The following is an 18824-nucleotide window of genomic DNA, read 5'->3' on the forward strand; positions in this document are numbered from 1 at the left end:
CCGTCCGTCTTCCATCCGTCCGTCCGTCCGTCCTCCATCCGTCCGTCCGTCTTCCATCCGTCCGTCTTCCATCCGTCCGTCTTCCATCCGTCCGTCCTCCATCCGTCCGTCCTCCATCCGTCCGTCCTCCATCCGTCCGTCTTCCATCCGTCCGTCCTCCATCCGTCCGTCCTCCATCCGTCCGTCTTCCATCCGTCCGTCCTCCATCCGTCCGTCCGTCTTCCGTCCGTCCGTCCTCCGTCCGTCCGTCCTCCATCCGTCCGTCCGTCTTCCATCCGTCCGTCTTCCATCCGTCCGTCCTCCATCCGTCCGTCCTCCATCCGTCCGTCCTCCATCCGTCCGTCCGTCTTCCATCCGTCCGTCCTCCATCCGTCCGTCCTCCATCCGTCCGTCCTCCATCCGTCCGTCTTCCATCCGTCCGTCCTCCATCCGTCCGTCTTCCATCCGTCCGTCTTCCATCCGTCCGTCCTCCATCCGTCCGTCTTCCATCCGTCCGTCCTCCATCCGTCCGTCTTCCATCCGTCCGTCTTCCATCCGTCCGTCCTCCATCCGTCCGTCTTCCATCCGTCCGTCCTCCATCCGTCCGTCTTCCATCCGTCCGTCCTCCATCCGTCCGTCCTCCATCCGTCCGTCCTCCATCCGTCCGTCCTCCATCCGTCCGTCTTCCATCCGTCCGTCCTCCATCCGTCCGTCTTCCATCCGTCCGTCCTCCATCCGTCCGTCTTCCATCCGTCCGTCCTCCATCCGTCCGTCTTCCATCCGTCCGTCTTCCATCCGTCCGTCCTCCATCCGTCCGTCCTCCATCCGTCCGTCTTCCATCCGTCCGTCCTCCATCCGTCCGTCCTCCATCCATCCGTCCGTCTTCCATCCGTCCGTCCTCCATCCATTCGTCCGTCTTCCATCCGTCCGTCCTCCATCCGTCCGTCTTCCATCCGTCCGTCCTCCATCCGTCCGTCATCCATCCGTCCGTCCGTCTTCCATCCGTCCGTCCTCCATCCGTCCGTCCTCCATCCGTCCGTCCTCCATCCGTCCGTCTTCCATCCGTCCGTCCTCCATCCGTCCGTCATCCATCCGTCCGTCCGTCTTCCATCCGTCCGTCCTCCATCCGTCCGTCCTCCATCCGTCCGTCCTCCCTCCGTCCGTCTTCCATCCGTCCGTCCTCCATCCGTCCGTCCTCCATCCGTCCTCCATCCGTCCGTCCTCCATCCGTCCGTCCTCCATCCGTCCGTCCTCCATCCGTCCGTCCTCCATCCGTCCGTCCTCCATCCGTCCCTGACCCAGAACCAGGTTCAGTCTCATGCTGACTTTTGGTTTCAGGCCTTTGAACTGGCGACCGGAGATTATTTGTTCGAGCCTCATTCAGGAGAAGACTACACTAGAGATGAAGGTACACACACACACACACACACACAAAACCATATTGCCATGGCAACTGCTTTAATTGCTTGTCATGACCCATCACCTGATTCTGGTTCTGTTTTTTCAGATCACATCGCTCACATCATGGAGCTGCTCGGGCCGATCCCTGTGCCCTTCGCGCTGTCTGGCAGGTACTCCAGGGAGTACTTCACCCGGACAGGTGAGACTGCAGTGGTTTCCCACAATGCTTTGTGTTCAGACGAGACGGATAGATGACTTCTTAAAGGTTTATGTAAATGAGGTGTATTTGCTGCCTACCTGTCCCAGGTGAGCTGCGCCACATCTCCAGCCTGAAGCCGTGGGGTCTGTTCGAGGTCCTGCTGGAGAAGTACGAGTGGCCGCTGGACCAGGCGGCTCAGTTCAGCGACTTCCTGCTCACCATGCTGGAGCTGCAGCCAGAGCGGCGGGCCACGGCAGCGCAGTGTCTGCAGCACGCCTGGCTGCTGTCCTAACCGCAGGAAGTCCCCACGCAGCTCACACCTCCAATAATGGGCGGAGCTTCATTACCGTGGAGACTGGACATAAAAACCCTCCAAAACACCTGAAGTCAGATGAACAATGTTTAGAAAAGTTTCTTTCAGATTAAAAGTCCTAAACCAGATCCCACCTGGGTGGCACGGTGGTGTAGTGGTCACAGTCTCACAGCAAGAAGGTTGCTGGTTCAATCCTCGGCTGGGGGGGAGCGGTGGAGTTAGCGTGGTCTCCCCGTGTCTGCGTGGGTTCTCTCCTCCCACCGTCCAAAGACATTATTACACTGGAAGTGGTCTCTCTGTGTCGTTCCTGCGATGGAGGGAGACCTGTCCAGGTGTCTCCGCCTCTCACCCAAGGGTCAGGGTTGGGTTCGACTGCTGGGATCCCCCCCTGACCCTTAATCAGATGAATGATGCCACCTGGACCTGATACCTGGACAATGATGCTGGACTTGGCTCTGGTGAAGGCAACTTCAGGGTTTCTCCATCATTCTGATTGGTCAGAAGCTCCAAGCTCCGCCCCTTTTATGAAATGTGCTTTAATCTTGATGGTTGGATTTAATAACGGGCTTGACGACCTGATCCAGATCCGGAATGCCTGGGTGAGGCAGCCAGGAGATGATCTGGGTTGGTAGTTCAGGTGTAAACACGCCGCTGCCATCAGCACTGGTTTTCCTCAGGCGTCCACTTCCTCTGATCTCGTCTCTTTGTTTTATTGATTGTGTTTTTCCAGAATAAGACATAAATCAGTTTCAGATAACACTCCATGTCATATCAGCTGTATGTTGCCAAGCAACGGTCTGTAACAGGCATCTGGAAGGGACATGTCTTCACCCTGGTTACCATGGCAACAGTTTAGACAGCATCCCAGTGGAAACTGTGGGGCCTTTACTGGTCAGACTGGCAGATCAGGTGTAATGTTTTGCTTTTGATTTCCTGTTTCTGTTTTTATACTGTATGTTGTTACTTTCTGATCAATGTGTAAAATGATTGAATATTGATCAGTGATCAGGTTTCCAGTCTGTTACTTTGATGTCCATGAAGAAATAGTGCCTTGAAATGACTCCGCCCCCTGTGTCACAGTGACATCATCGCTGATGTAACAAGGTTTTTTTTGTACGTGTGTGAAAATAAAGATGGATGAAAGCGTACCTGGAGCAGGTGTAGTCCAACCGAAGGAACAAGTCAGCACATCCTGGCTCCTCCAGGAGGACTCCTTCGGTCCTCGAGGGCCACAGTCCGGTGACTGTTTGGAGTTTGTCTGCTTAGTCAAATGTGTTGCAGCAGGGAAACTCCCAACACTTGCAGGACTGCGGCCCTGGAGGAGCTGCTGCACTGCATCCTGGAACAACCTTTAAACGCACCGACAGACTCAGTCCCAGGTAGGAACACCGATGTGCGGGTTCCTGCCCCCACAGGTACGACTTGGACTAATACTGCGTTCCAGGAAGTCGGCGATGTGGTGGACACCACAAACCAGCTGTAAACATGTCACCATGACAACGGCAACCAGTCTGAGCTTAAACCAACGCAACCTTTCGCAGATGACACTGCAGTCTGAGGAACCTTCTGGACAGCGGTGCAGCTATGGGGGGTAAGCGAGGCGAGGTCGGTGCTGTCCTTTAACCCCAACAATATTCTCATTTCCAATATGGTGTAGAGCGCCAGCACGTTTCCAAGGCAACCGTCTGAAACGTGACGTTTGGGTGCAGCAGATGGATAAGTCCTTCACATCCTGTATGCAGGTTTGAAAGGTGAAATTTTAACACTTTCAAATTTAAGATCCCAGATTACTTCTATGGAGTTAAAATGGTCAAAGTTTACTTTTCATGCAGTTAAAACGGTCCCAGGTTTCTTTTTCTGCAGTTAAAATGGTCCCAGTTCTATTTACCTAAAATGGTCACAGTTTACTTTTTATGCACTTAACATGGTCCCCGTTTACTTTTTATACAGTTGAAGTGGTCCCAGTTTACTTCTATGTAGTTAAAATGTTCCCAGTTTACTTCTATGTAGTTAACATGGTCCCCGTTTACTTTTTATACAGTTGAAGTGGTCCCAGTTTACTTCTATGTAGTTAAAATGTTCCCAGTTTACTTCTATGTAGTTAAAATGGTCCAAGTTTACTTCTATGTAGTTAAAATGTTCCCAGTTTACTTCTATGTAGTTAAAATGGTCCAAGTTTACTTCTATGTAGTTAAAACGGTCCAAGTTTACTTCTATGTAGTTAAAATGTTCCCAGTTTACTTCTATGTAGTTAAAATGGTCCAAGTTTACTTCTATGTAGTTAAAATGTTCCCAGTTTACTTCTATGTAGTTAAAATGGTCCAAGTTTACTTCTATGTAGTTAAAATGTTCCCAGTTTACTTCTATGTAGTTAAAATGGTCCAAGTTTACTTCTATGTAGTTAAAATGTTCCCAGTTTACTTCTATGTAGTTAAAATGGTCCAAGTTTACTTCTATGTAGTTAAAATGTTCCCAGCTTACTTCTATGTAGTTAAAATGGTCCTAGTTTACTTCTATGTAGTTAAAATGGTCAAAGTTTACTCCTATGCAGTTAAAACGGTCCCAGGTTTCTTTTTCTGCAGTTAAAATGGTCCCAGTTCTATTTACCTAAAATGGTCACAGTTTACTTTTTATGCACTTAACATGGTCCCCGTTTACTTTTTATACAGTTGAAGTGGTCCCAGTTTACTTCTATGTAGTTAAAATGTTCCCAGTTTACTTCTATGTAGTTAAAATGGTCCAAGTTTACTTCTATGTAGTTAAAATGTTCCCAGTTTACTTCTATGTAGTTAAAATGGTCCAAGTTTACTTCTATGTAGTTAAAATGTTCCCAGCTTACTTCTATGTAGTTAAAATGGTCCTAGTTTACTTCTATGTAGTTAAAATGGTCAAAGTTTACTCCTATGTAGTTAAAACGGTCCCTGGTTAACTTCTATGGAGTTAAAATGTTCCCAGTTTTCTTCTATGTAGGTAAAATGGTCCTGGTTTACTTTTCATGCAGTTAAAATGGGCCCAGTTTTGTTTTTATGAAGTTAAAATGGTCCCAGTTCTATTTAGTTAAAATGGTCACAGTTTACTTTTTATGCACTTAACATGGTCCCCGTTTACTTTTTATACAGTTGAAGTGGTCCCAGTTTACTTCTATGTAGTTAAAATGTTCCCAGTTTACTTCTATGTAGTTAAAATGGTCCAAGTTTACTTCTATGTAGTTAAAATGGTCCAAGTTTATTTCTATGTAGTTAAAATGGTCCAAGTTTACTTCTATGTAGTTAAAATGGTCCTAGTTTCCTCTTTATGCAGTTAACATGGTCCCAGTATACTTTTTATACAGTTGAAATGGTTCCCGTTTACTTCTATGTAGTTAAAATGTTCCCAGATTACTTTTTATACAGTTGAAATGTTCCAGTTTACTTCTATGTAGTTTAAATGGTCCAAGTTTACTTCTATGTAGTTAAAATGGTCCAAGTTTACTTCTATGTAGTTAAAATGGTCCCAGTTTCCTCTTTATGCAGTTAAAATGGTCCCAGTTTTCTTTTCATCAAGTTAAAAATGGTCCCAGGTTACTTCTATGTAGTTAAAATGGTCAAAGTTTACTCCTATGTAGTTAAAATGGTCCCTGGTTAACTTCTATGGAGTTAAAATGTTCCCAGTTTTCTTCTATGTAGGTAAAATGGTCCAAGTTTACTTCTTGTTTAGAAGTTTAGAAGTGGTCCCAGTTTAGAAGTCCAGTTTACTTCTATGTAGTTAAAATGGTCCAAGTTTACTTTTCATGCAGTTAAAATGGGCCCAGTTTTGTTTTTATGAAGTTAAAATGGTCCCAGTTCTATTTAGTTAAAATGGTCACAGTTTACTTTTTATGCACTTAACATGGTCCCTGTTTACTTTTTATACAGTTGAAGTGGTCCCAGTTTACTTCTATGTAGTTAAAATGTTCCCAGTTTACTTCTATGTAGTTAAAATGGTCCAAGTTTACTTCTATGTAGTTAAAATGGTCCAAGTTTACTTTTTCTGCAGTTAACATGGTCCCAGTTTACTTTTTATACAGTTGAAGTGGTCCCAGTTTACTTCTATGTAGTTAAAATGTTCCCAGTTTACTTCTATGTAGTTAAAATGTTCCCAGTTTACTTCTATGTAGTTAAAATGGTCCAAGTTTACTTCTATGTAGTTAAAATGGTCCAAGTTTACTTTTTCTGCAGTTAACATGGTCCCAGTTTACTTTTTATGCAGTTAACATGGTCCCAGTTTACTTTTTATACAGTTGAAATGGTTCCAGTTTACTTCTATGTAGTTAAAATGGTCCCGGTTTTCTTTTTATACAGTTGAAATGTTCCAGTTTACTTCTATGTATTTAAAATGGTCTCAGTTTACTTCTATGTAGTTAAAATGGTCCAAGTTTACTTTTTCTGCAGTTAACATGGTCCCAGTTGAATTTTTATACAGTTAAAATGGTCCAAGTTTCCTCCTATGTAGTTAAAATGGTCCCAGTTTACTTTTTATGCTGTTAAAATGGTCCTAGTTTACTTCTATGTAGTTAAAATGGTCCAAGTTTATTTCTATGTAGTTAAAATGGTCCCAGTTTTCTTTTTATGAAGTTAAAAATGGCCCCAGTTTACTTCTATGTAGTTAAATTGGCCCCAGTTTACTTCTATGTAGGTAAAATTTAGTTTACTTTTTATACAGTTGAAATGGTCCTATTTTACTTCTATGTAGTTAAAATAGTCCCAGTTTCCTTTTCATGCAGTAAAAACTGTCCCAGTTTACTTCTATGTAGTTAACATGGTCCAAGTTCACTTCTATATAGTTAAAATGGTCCCAGTTTGCTTCTATGCAGTTAAAATGGTCCCAGTTTACTTTTCATGCAGTCAAAACGGTCCCAGTTTACTTCTATGTAGTTAAAATGGTCCCAGTTTCCTTTATATGCAGTTGAAATGGTCCTAGTTTATTTCTGTCGTTAAAATGGTCCCAGTTTACTTTTTACACAGTTTGAAATGGTCCTATTTTACTTCTATGTAGTTAAAATGGTCCCAGTTTCCTTTTCATGCAGTAAAAACGGTCCAGGTTTACTACTATGTAGTTAAAATGGTCCAAGTTTACTTTTCATACAGTTGAAATCGTCCCAGTTTACTTCTATGCAGTTGAAACGGTCCCAGTTTTCTTTTTATGAAGTTAAAATGGTCCCAGTTTCCTTTTTATGCAGTTAAAACGGTCCCATTTTTCTTTTTATGAAGTTAAAATGGTCCCAGTTTCCTTTATATGCAGTTGAAATGGTGCCAGTTTACTTCTATGTCGTTAAAATGGTCCCAGTTTACTTTTTATACACAGTTGAAATGGTCCTATTTTACTTCTATGTAGTTAACATGGTCCAAGTTCACTTCTATATAGTTAAAATGGTCCCAGTTTCCTTTATATGCAGTTGAAATGGTGCCAGTTTACTTCTATGTCATTAAAATGGTCCCAGTTTACTTTTTATACAGTTGAAATGGTCCTATTTTACTTCTATGTAGTTACAATGGTCCAGGTTCACTTCTATATAGTTAAAATGGTCCCAGTTTCCTTTTTATGCAGTTAAAATGGGCCCAGTTTTCTTTTTATGAAGTTAAAAATGGTCCCAGTTTACTTCTATGTAGTTAAATTGGCCCCAGTTTACTTCTATGTAGTTAAAATGGTCCCAGATTCCTTTTTATGCAGGTAAAATGGTCCCAGTTTTATTTCCATGCAGTTAAAACGGTCCCAGTTCACTTCTATGAATTTAAAATGGTCCCAATTTATTTCTATGTAGTTAAAATAGTCCCAGTTTCCTTTTCATGCAGTAAAAACGGTCCAGGTTTACTACTATGTAGTTAAAATGGTCCAAGTTTACTTTTCATACAGTTGAAATCGTCCCAGTTTACTTCTATGCAGTTGAAACGGTCCCAGTTTTCTTTTAATGAAGTTAAAATGGTCCCAGTTTCCTTTATATGCAGTTGAAATGGTGCCAGTTTACTTCTATGTCGTTAAAATGGTCCCAGTTTACTTTTTATACACAGTTGAAATGGTCCTATATTACTTCTATGTAGTTAAAATAGTCCCAGTTTCCTTTTCATGCAGTAAAAACTGTCCCAGTTTACTTCTATGTAGTTAACATGGTCCAAGTTCACTTCTATATAGTTAAAATGGTCCCAGTTTCCTTTATATGCAGTTGAAATGGTGCCAGTTTACTTCTATGTCGTTAAAATGGTCCCAGTTTACTTTTTATACAGTTGAAATGGTCCTATTTTACTTCTATGTAGTTAAAATAGTCCCAGTTTACTTTTCATGCAGTCAAAATGGTCCCAGTTTCCTTTATATGCAGTTAAAATGCTCCCAGTTTACTTATATGTAGTTAAAATGGTCCCAGTTTACTTCTATGTAGTCCAAATTTTCCCAGTTTACTCATTATGCAGTTAACATGGTCCCAGTGTAGTTTTTATACAGTTGAAATGTTCCAGTTTACTTCTATGTAGTTAAAATGGTCTCAGTTTACTTCTATGTAGTTAAAATATTCCAAGTTTACTTTTTATGCCGTTAAAATGGTCCCAGTTTACTTCTATGTAGTTAAAATATTCCAAGTTTACTTTTTATGCCGTTAAAATGGTCCCAGTTTACTTCTATGTAGTTAAAATAGTTCCTGGTTAAGTTCTATGGAGTTAAAATTGTCCTGGTTTACTTTTCATGCAGTTTAAATTGGTCCAGTTTTATTTAGTTAAAATGGTTACAGTTTACTTTTTATACAGTTGAAGTGGTCCCAGTTTACTTCTGTGTATTTAAAATGGTCCAAGTTTACTTTTATGTAGTTACAATGGTCCCATTTTTCTTTTTATGAAATTTAAATGGTCCCAGTTTCCTTTTTATGCAGTTAAAACGGTCCCAGTTTTCTTTTTATGAAGTTAAAATGGTCCCAGTTTCCTTTATATGCAGTTGAAATGGTCCCAGTTTACTTCTATGTCGTTAAAATGGTCCCAGTTTACTTTTTATACAGTTGAAATGGTCCTATTTTATTTCTATGTAGTTAACATGGTCCAAGTTCACTTCTATATAGTTAAAATGGTCCCAGTTTCCTTTTTATGCAGTTAAAATGGTCCCAGTTTTCTTTTTATGAAGTTAACAATGGTCCCAGTTCACTTCTATGAAGGAAAAGTGGTCCCAGTTTACTTCTATGTAGTTAAATTGGCCCCAGTTTACTTCTATGTAGTTAAAATGGTCAAAGTTTTCTTTTCATGCAGTTAAAATGGTCCCAGTTTACTCCTATGTAGTTACAATCTTCCCTGGTTAACTTCTATGGAGTTAAAATGTTCCTAGGTTACTTCTATGTAGTTGAAATGGTCCAAGTTTACTCCTATGTAGTTAAAATGGTCCAAGTTTACTTTTTATACAGTTGCAATGGTCCAAGTTTACTTCTATGTAGTTAAAATGGCCCAAATTTACTTTTTATAGTTGAAATGGTCACAGTTTACTTCTTTGCACTTAAAATGGTCCCAATTTACTTCTATGTAGTTAAAATTTAGTTTACTTTTTATACAGTTGAAATGGTCCTATTTTACTTCTATGTAGTTAAAATAGTCCCAGCTTCCTTTTCATGCAGTAAAAACGGTCCCAGTTTTCTTCTATGTAGTTAACATGGTCCAAGTTCACTTCTATATAGTTAAAATGGTCCCAGTTTGCTTCTATGTAGTTAAAATAGTTCCTGGTTAACTTCTATGGAGTTAAAATGGTCCTGGTTTACTTTTCATGCAGTTTAAATTGGCCCAGTTTTATTTAGTTAAAATGGTTACAGTTTACTTTTTATACAGTTGAAGTGGTCCCAGTTTACTTCTGTGTATTTAAAATGGTCCAAGTTTACTTTTATGTAGTTACAATGGTCCCATTTTTCTTTTTATGAAATTAAAATGGTCCCAGTTCACTTCTATGCAGTTGAAACGGTCCCAGTTTTCTTTTTATGAAGTTAAAATGGTCCCAGTTTCCTTTTTATGCAGTTAAAACGGTCCCAGTTTTCTTTTTATGTAGTTAAAATGGTCCCACTTTCCTTTATATGCAGTTGAAATGGTCCCAGTTCACTTCTATATAGTTAAAATGGTCCCAGTTTCCTTTTTATGCAGTTAAAATGGTCCCAGTTTTCTTTTTATGAAGTTAACAATGGTCCCAGTTCACTTCTATGAAGGAAAAGTGGTCCCAGTTTACTTCTATGTAGTTAAATTGGCCCCAGTTTACTTCTATGTAGTTAAAATGGTCAAAGTTTTCTTTTCATGCAGTTAAAATGGTCCCAGGTTACTCCTATGTAGTTACAATCTTCCCTGGTTAACTTCTATGGAGTTAAAATGTTCCTAGGTTACTTCTATGTAGTTGAAATGGTCCAAGTTTACTCCTATGTAGTTAAAATGGTCCAAGTTTACTTTTTATACAGTTGCAATGGTCCAAGTTTACTTCTATGTAGTTAAAATGGCCCAAATTTACTTTTTATAGTTGAAATGGTCACAGTTTACTTCTTTGCACTTAAAATGGTCCCAGTTTTCTTTTCATGGAGTCAAAACGGTCCCAGTTTACTTCTATGAAGTTAAAATGGTCCCAGTTTACTTTTTATGCAGTTAAAATTATCCCAGTTTCCTTTATATGCAGTTAAAATGGTCCCAGTTTACTTCTCTGTAGTTAAAATGGTCAAAGTTTTCTTTTCATGCAGTTAAAATGGTCCCAGGTTACTCCTATGTAGTTACAATCTTCCCTGGTTAACTTCTATGGAGTTAAAATGTTCCTAGGTTACTTCTATGTAGTTGAAATGGTCCAAGTTTACTCCTATGTAGTTAAAATGGTCCAAGTTTACTTTTTATACAGTTGCAATGGTCCAAGTTTACTTCTATGTAGTTAAAATGGCCCAAATTTACTTTTTATAGTTGAAATGGTCACAGTTTACTTCTTTGCACTTAAAATGGTCCCAGTTTTCTTTTCATGGAGTCAAAACGGTCCCAGTTTACTTCTATGAAGTTAAAATGGTCCCAGTTTACTTTTTATGCAGTTAAAATGATCCCAGTTTCCTTTATATGCAGTTAAAATGGTCCCAGTTTACTTCTATGTAGTTAAAATGGTCAAAGTTTTCTTTTCATGCAGTTAAAATGGTCCCAGTTGTCTCCTATGTAGTCAAAATTGTCCCTGGTTAAATTCTATGGAGTTAAAATGTTCCCAGGTTACTTCTATGTAGTTAAAATGGTCCAAGTTTACTTTTTATACAGTTGATATGGTCCCAGTTTACTTATTTGCACTTAAAATGGTCCCAGTTTACTTTTCATGCAGTCAAAACGGTCCCAGTTTACTTCTATGTAGTTAAAATGGTCCAAGTTTACTTTTTATGCAGTTAAAATGATCCCAGTTTCCTTTATATGCTGTTAAAATGGTCAAAGTTTTCTTTTCATGCAGTTAAAATGGTCCCAGTTTTCTTTTTATGAAATTAACATGGTCCCAGTATACTTTTTATACAGTTGAAATGTTCCAGTTTACCTCTATGTAGTTAAAATTGTCCCTGGTTAAATTCTATGGAGTTAAAATGTTCCCAGGTTACTTCTATGTAGTTAAAATGGTCCAAGTTTACTTTTTATGCCGTTAAAATGGTCCCAGTTTACTTCTATGTAGTTAAAATAATCCAAGTTTACTTTTTATGCCGTTAAAATGGTCCCAGTTTACTTCTATGTAGTTAAAATAGTTCCTGGTTAACTTCTGTGGAGTTAAAATGGTCCTGGTTTACTTTTCATGCAGTTTAAATTGGCCCAGTTTTATTTAGTTAAAATGGTTACAGTTTACTTTTTATACAGTTGAAGTGGTCCCAGTTTACTTCTGTGTATTTAAAATGGTCCAAGTTTACTTTTATGTAGTTACAATGGTCCCATTTTTCTTTTTATGAAATTAAAATGGTCCCAGTTCACTTCTATGCAGTTTAAACGGTCCCAGTTTTCTTTTTATGAAGTTAAAATGGTCCCAGTTTCCTTTTTATGCAGTTAAAACGGTCCCAGTTTTCTTTTTATGAAGTTAAAATGGTCCCAGTTTCCTTTTTATGCAGTTAAAACGGTCCCAGTTTTCTTTTTATGTAGTTAAAATGGTCCCAGTTTCCTTTATATGCAGTTGAAATGGTCCCAGTTTACTTCTATGTCGTTAAAATGGTCCCAGTTTACTTTTTATACAGTTGAAATGGTCCTATTTCATTTCTATGTAGTTAACATGGTCCAAGTTCACTTCTATATAGTTAAAATGGTCCCAGTTTCCTTTTTATGCAGTTAAAATGGTCCCAGTTTTCTTTTTATGAAGTTAACAATGGTCCCAGTTCACTTCTATGAAGGAAAAGTGGTCCCAGTTTACTTCTATGTAGTTAAATTGGCCCCAGTTTACTTCTATGTAGTTAAAATGGTCAAAGTTTTCTTTTCATGCAGTTAAAATGGTCCCAGGTTACTCCTATGTAGTTACAATCTTCCCTGGTTAACTTCTATGGAGTTAAAATGTTCCTAGGTTACTTCTATGTAGTTGAAATGGTCCAAGTTTACTCCTATGTAGTTAAAATGGTCCAAGTTTACTTTTTATACAGTTGCAATGGTCCAAGTTTACTTCTATGTAGTTAAAATGGCCCAAATTTACTTTTTATAGTTGAAATGGTCACAGTTTACTTCTTTGCACTTAAAATGGTCGCAGTTTTCTTTTCATGCAGTCAAAACGGTCCCAGTTTACTTCTATGAAGTTAAAATGGTCCCAGTTTACTTCTATGTAGTTAAATTGGCCCCAGTTTACTCCTATGTAGTTAAAATTGTCCCTGGTTAACTTCTATGGAGTTAAAATGTTCCTAGGTTACTTCTGTGTAGTTTAAATGGTCCAAGTTTACTTCTATGTAGTTTAAATGGTCCAAGTTTACTTCTATGTAGTTAAAATGGCCCAAGTTTACATTTTATAGTTGAAATGGTCACAATTTACTTCTTTGCACTTAAAATGGTCCCAGTTTACTTTTCATGCAGTCAAAACAGTCCCAGTTTACCTCTATGTAGTTAAAATGGTCCAAGTCTACTTTTTATGCAGTTAAAATTATCCCAGTTTCCTTTATATGCAGTTAAAATGGTCCCAGTTTACTTCTATGTAGTTAAAATGGTCAAAGTTTTCTTTTCATGCAGTTAAAATGGTCCCAGATTACTCCTATGTAGTCAAAATTGTCCCTGGTTAAATTCTATGGAGTTAAAATGTTCCCAGGTTACTTCTATGTAGTTAAAATGGTCCAAGTTTACTTTTTATACAGTTGATATGGTCCCAGTTTACTTATTTGCACTTAAAATGGTCCCAGTTTACTTTTCATGCAGTCAAAACGGTCCCAGTTTACTTCTATGTAGTTAAAATGGTCCAAGTTTACTTTTTATGCAGTTAAAATGATCCCAGTTTCCTTTATATGCTGTTAAAATGGTCAAAGTTTTCTTTTCATGCAGTTAAAATGGTCCCAGTTTTCTTTTTATGAAATTAACATGGTCCCAGTATACTTTTTATACAGTTGAAATGTTCCAGTTTACCTCTATGTAGTTAAAATTGTCCCTGGTTAAATTCTATGGAGTTAAAATGTTCCCAGGTTACTTCTATGTAGTTAAAATGGTCCAAGTTTAATTTTTATGCCGTTAAAATGGTCCCAGTTTACTTCTATGTAGTTAAAATAATCCAAGTTTACTTTTTATGCCGTTAAAATGGTCCCAGTTTACTTCTATGTAGTTAAAATAGTTCCTGGTTAACTTCTGTGGAGTTAAAATGGTCCTGGTTTACTTTTCATGCAGTTTAAATTGCCCCAGTTTTATTTAGTTAAAATGGTTACAGTTTACTTTTTATACAGTTGAAGTGGTCCCAGTTTACTTCTGTGTATTTAAAATGGTCCAAGTTTACTTTTATGTAGTCACAATGGTCCCATTTTTCTTTTTATGAAATTAAAATGGTCCCAGTTTCCTTTTTATGCAGTTGAAACGGTCCCAGTTTTCTTTTTATGAAGTTAAAATGGTCCCAGTTTCCTTTTTATGCAGTTAAAACGGTCCCAGTTTTCTTTTTATGTAGTTAAAATGGTCCCAGTTTCCTTTATATGCAGTTGAAATGGTCCCAGTTTACTTCTATGTCGTTAAAATGGTCCCAGTTTACTTTTTATACAGTTGAAATGGTCCTATTTTATTTCTATGTAGTTAACATGGTCCAAGTTCACTTCTATATAGTTAAAATGGTCCCAGTTTCCTTTTTATGCAGTTAAAATGGTCCCAGTTTTCTTTTTATGAAGTTAACAATGGTCCCAGTTCACTTCTATGAAGGAAAAGTGGTCCCAGTTTACTTCTATGTAGTTAAATTGGCCCCAGTTTACTTCTATGTAGTTAAAATGGTCAAAGTTTTCTTTTCATGCAGTTAAAATGGTCCCAGGTTACTCCTATGTAGTTACAATCTTCCCTGGTTAACTTCTATGGAGTTAAAATGTTCCTAGGTTACTTCTATGTAGTTGAAATGGTCCAAGTTTACTCCTATGTAGTTAAAATGGTCCAAGTTTACTTTTTATACAGTTGCAATGGTCCAAGTTTACTTCTATGTAGTTAAAATGGCCCAAATTTACTTTTTATAGTTGAAATGGTCACAGTTTACTTCTTTGCACTTAAAATGGTCCCAGTTTTCTTTTCATGCAGTCAAAACGGTCCCAGTTTACTTCTATGAAGTTAAAATGGTCCCAGTTTACTTCTATGTAGTTAAATTGGCCCCAGTTTACTCCTATGTAGTTAAAATTGTCCCTGGTTAACTTCTATGTAGTTAAAATGGTCAAAGTTTTCTTTTCATGCAGTTAAAATGGTCCCAGGTTACTCCTATGTAGTTACAATCTTCCCTGGTTAACTTCTATGGAGTTAAAATGGTCCCAGTTTCCTTTTTATGCAGTTAAAATGGTCCCAGTTTTCTTTTTATGAAGTTAACAATGGTCCCAGTTCACTTCTATGAAGGAAAAGTGGTCCCAGTTTACTTCTATGTAGTTAAATTGGCCCCAGTTTACTTCTATGTAGTTAAAATGGTCAAAGTTTTCTTTTCATGCAGTTAAAATGGTCCCAGGTTACTCCTATGTAGTTACAATCTTCCCTGGTTAACTTCTATGGAGTTAAAATGTTCCTAGGTTACTTCTATGTAGTTGAAATGGTCCAAGTTTACTCCTATGTAGTTAAAATGGTCCAAGTTTACTTTTTATACAGTTGCAATGGTCCAAGTTTACTTCTATGTAGTTAAAATGGCCCAAATTTACTTTTTATAGTTGAAATGGTCACAGTTTACTTCTTTGCACTTAAAATGGTCGCAGTTTTCTTTTCATGCAGTCAAAACGGTCCCAGTTTACTTCTATGAAGTTAAAATGGTCCCAGTTTACTTCTATGTAGTTAAATTGGCCCCAGTTTACTCCTATGTAGTTAAAATTGTCCCTGGTTAACTTCTATGGAGTTAAAATGTTCCTAGGTTACTTCTGTGTAGTTTAAATGGTCCAAGTTTACTTCTATGTAGTTTAAATGGTCCAAGTTTACTTCTATGTAGTTAAAATGGCCCAAGTTTACATTTTATAGTTGAAATGGTCACAATTTACTTCTTTGCACTTAAAATGGTCCCAGTTTACTTTTCATGCAGTCAAAACAGTCCCAGTTTACCTCTATGTAGTTAAAATGGTCCAAGTCTACTTTTTATGCAGTTAAAATTATCCCAGTTTCCTTTATATGCAGTTAAAATGGTCCCAGTTTACTTCTATGTAGTTAAAATGGTCAAAGTTTTCTTTTCATGCAGTTAAAATGGTCCCAGATTACTCCTATGTAGTCAAAATTGTCCCTGGTTAAATTCTATGGAGTTAAAATGTTCCCAGGTTACTTCTATGTAGTTAAAATGGTCCAAGTTTACTTTTTATACAGTTGATATGGTCCCAGTTTACTTATTTGCACTTAAAATGGTCCCAGTTTACTTTTCATGCAGTCAAAACGGTCCCAGTTTACTTCTATGTAGTTAAAATGGTCCAAGTTTACTTTTTATGCAGTTAAAATGATCCCAGTTTCCTTTATATGCTGTTAAAATGGTCAAAGTTTTCTTTTCATGCAGTTAAAATGGTCCCAGTTTTCTTTTTATGAAATTAACATGGTCCCAGTATACTTTTTATACAGTTGAAATGTTCCAGTTTACCTCTATGTAGTTAAAATTGTCCCTGGTTAAATTCTATGGAGTTAAAATGTTCCCAGGTTACTTCTATGTAGTTAAAATGGTCCAAGTTTAATTTTTATGCCGTTAAAATGGTCCCAGTTTACTTCTATGTAGTTAAAATAATCCAAGTTTACTTTTTATGCCGTTAAAATGGTCCCAGTTTACTTCTATGTAGTTAAAATAGTTCCTGGTTAACTTCTGTGGAGTTAAAATGGTCCTGGTTTACTTTTCATGCAGTTTAAATTGGCCCAGTTTTATTTAGTTAAAATGGTTACAGTTTACTTTTTATACAGTTGAAGTGGTCCCAGTTTACTTCTGTGTATTTAAAATGGTCCAAGTTTACTTTTATGTAGTCACAATGGTCCCATTTTTCTTTTTATGAAATTAAAATGGTCCCAGTTTCCTTTTTATGCAGTTGAAACGGTCCCAGTTTTCTTTTTATGAAGTTAAAATGGTCCCAGTTTCCTTTTTATGCAGTTAAAACGGTCCCAGTTTTCTTTTTATGTAGTTAAAATGGTCCCAGTTTCCTTTATATGCAGTTGAAATGGTCCCAGTTTACTTCTATGTCGTTAAAATGGTCCCAGTTTACTTTTTATACAGTTGAAATGGTCCTATTTTATTTCTATGTAGTTAACATGGTCCAAGTTCACTTCTATATAGTTAAAATGGTCCCAGTTTCCTTTTTATGCAGTTAAAATGGTCCCAGTTTTCTTTTTATGAAGTTAACAATGGTCCCAGTTCACTTCTATGAAGGAAAAGTGGTCCCAGTTTACTTCTATGTAGTTAAATTGGCCCCAGTTTACTTCTATGTAGTTAAAATGGTCAAAGTTTTCTTTTCATGCAGTTAAAATGGTCCCAGGTTACTCCTATGTAGTTACAATCTTCCCTGGTTAACTTCTATGGAGTTAAAATGTTCCTAGGTTACTTCTATGTAGTTGAAATGGTCCAAGTTTACTCCTATGTAGTTAAAATGGTCCAAGTTTACTTTTTATACAGTTGCAATGGTCCAAGTTTACTTCTATGTAGTTAAAATGGCCCAAATTTACTTTTTATAGTTGAAATGGTCACAGTTTACTTCTTTGCACTTAAAATGGTCCCAGTTTTCTTTTCATGCAGTCAAAACGGTCCCAGTTTACTTCTATGAAGTTAAAATGGTCCCAGTTTACTTCTATGTAGTTAAATTGGCCCCAGTTTACTCCTATGTAGTTAAAATTGTCCCTGGTTAACTTCTATGTAGTTAAAATGGTCAAAGTTTTCTTTTCATGCAGTTAAAATGGTCCCAGGTTACTCCTATGTAGTTACAATCTTCCCTGGTTAACTTCTATGGAGTTAAAATGGTCCCAGTTTCCTTTTTATGCAGTTAAAATGGTCCCAGTTTTCTTTTTATGAAGTTAACAATGGTCCCAGTTCACTTCTATGAAGGAAAAGTGGTCCCAGTTTACTTCTATGTAGTTAAATTGGCCCCAGTTTACTTCTATGTAGTTAAAATGGTCAAAGTTTTCTTTTCATGCAGTTAAAATGGTCCCAGGTTACTCCTATGTAGTTACAATCTTCCCTGGTTAACTTCTATGGAGTTAAAATGTTCCTAGGTTACTTCTATGTAGTTGAAATGGTCCAAGTTTACTCCTATGTAGTTAAAATGGTCCAAGTTTACTTTTTATACAGTTGCAATGGTCCAAGTTTACTTCTATGTAGTTAAAATGGCCCAAATTTACTTTTTATAGTTGAAATGGTCACAGTTTACTTCTTTGCACTTAAAATGGTCGCAGTTTTCTTTTCATGCAGTCAAAACGGTCCCAGTTTACTTCTATGAAGTTAAAATGGTCCCAGTTTACTTCTATGTAGTTAAATTGGCCCCAGTTTACTCCTATGTAGTTAAAATTGTCCCTGGTTAACTTCTATGGAGTTAAAATGTTCCTAGGTTACTTCTGTGTAGTTTAAATGGTCCAAGTTTACTTCTATGTAGTTTAAATGGTCCAAGTTTACTTCTATGTAGTTAAAATGGCCCAAGTTTACATTTTATAGTTGAAATGGTCACAATTTACTTCTTTGCACTTAAAATGGTCCCAGTTTACTTTTCATGCAGTCAAAACAGTCCCAGTTTACCTCTATGTAGTTAAAATGGTCCAAGTCTACTTTTTATGCAGTTAAAATTATCCCAGTTTCCTTTATATGCAGTTAAAATGGTCCCAGTTTACTTCTATGTAGTTAAAATGGTCAAAGTTTTCTTTTCATGCAGTTAAAATGGTCCCAGATTACTCCTATGTAGTCAAAATTGTCCCTGGTTAAATTCTATGGAGTTAAAATGTTCCCAGGTTACTTCTATGTAGTTAAAATGGTCCAAGTTTACTTTTTATACAGTTGATATGGTCCCAGTTTACTTATTTGCACTTAAAATGGTCCCAGTTTACTTTTCATGCAGTCAAAACGGTCCCAGTTTACTTCTATGTAGTTAAAATGGTCCAAGTTTACTTTTTATGCAGTTAAAATGATCCCAGTTTCCTTTATATGCTGTTAAAATGGTCAAAGTTTTCTTTTCATGCAGTTAAAATGGTCCCAGTTTTCTTTTTATGAAATTAACATGGTCCCAGTATACTTTTTATACAGTTGAAATGTTCCAGTTTACCTCTATGTAGTTAAAATTGTCCCTGGTTAAATTCTATGGAGTTAAAATGTTCCCAGGTTACTTCTATGTAGTTAAAATGGTCCAAGTTTAATTTTTATGCCGTT

General features: G+C 37.5%; 2 protein-coding genes across 2 annotated transcripts in view; both read left to right on the forward strand.

Moving 5' to 3' along the window:
- The window catches only part of srpk3 (SRSF protein kinase 3), a 96924-nt gene extending 93916 nt beyond the window's left edge, over positions 1–3008 (forward strand). Inside the window, exons 15-17 of the mRNA XM_079239035.1 lie at positions 1318–1387; positions 1487–1579; positions 1687–3008. Of these exons, the coding sequence (XP_079095161.1) occupies positions 1318–1387; positions 1487–1579; positions 1687–1871 (348 nt within the window). The 3' untranslated portion in view covers positions 1872–3008. The remainder of the gene's footprint in view (positions 1–1317; positions 1388–1486; positions 1580–1686) is intronic.
- Positions 3009–3462: 454 nt separating this feature from the next.
- Positions 3463–18824, forward strand: part of LOC306755428 (uncharacterized protein) — a gene marked incomplete at its 3' end in the record, with an annotated part of 155255 nt that continues 139893 nt past the window's right edge. Inside the window, exon 1 of the mRNA XM_079239807.1 lies at positions 3463–3483. The remainder of the gene's footprint in view (positions 3484–18824) is intronic.

The sequence above is a fragment of the Telmatherina bonti genome, assembly GCF_933228915.1.
Source record: "Telmatherina bonti genome assembly, chromosome: 4".
In the NCBI taxonomy this organism is placed as follows: Eukaryota; Metazoa; Chordata; class Actinopteri; order Atheriniformes; family Telmatherinidae; genus Telmatherina; species Telmatherina bonti.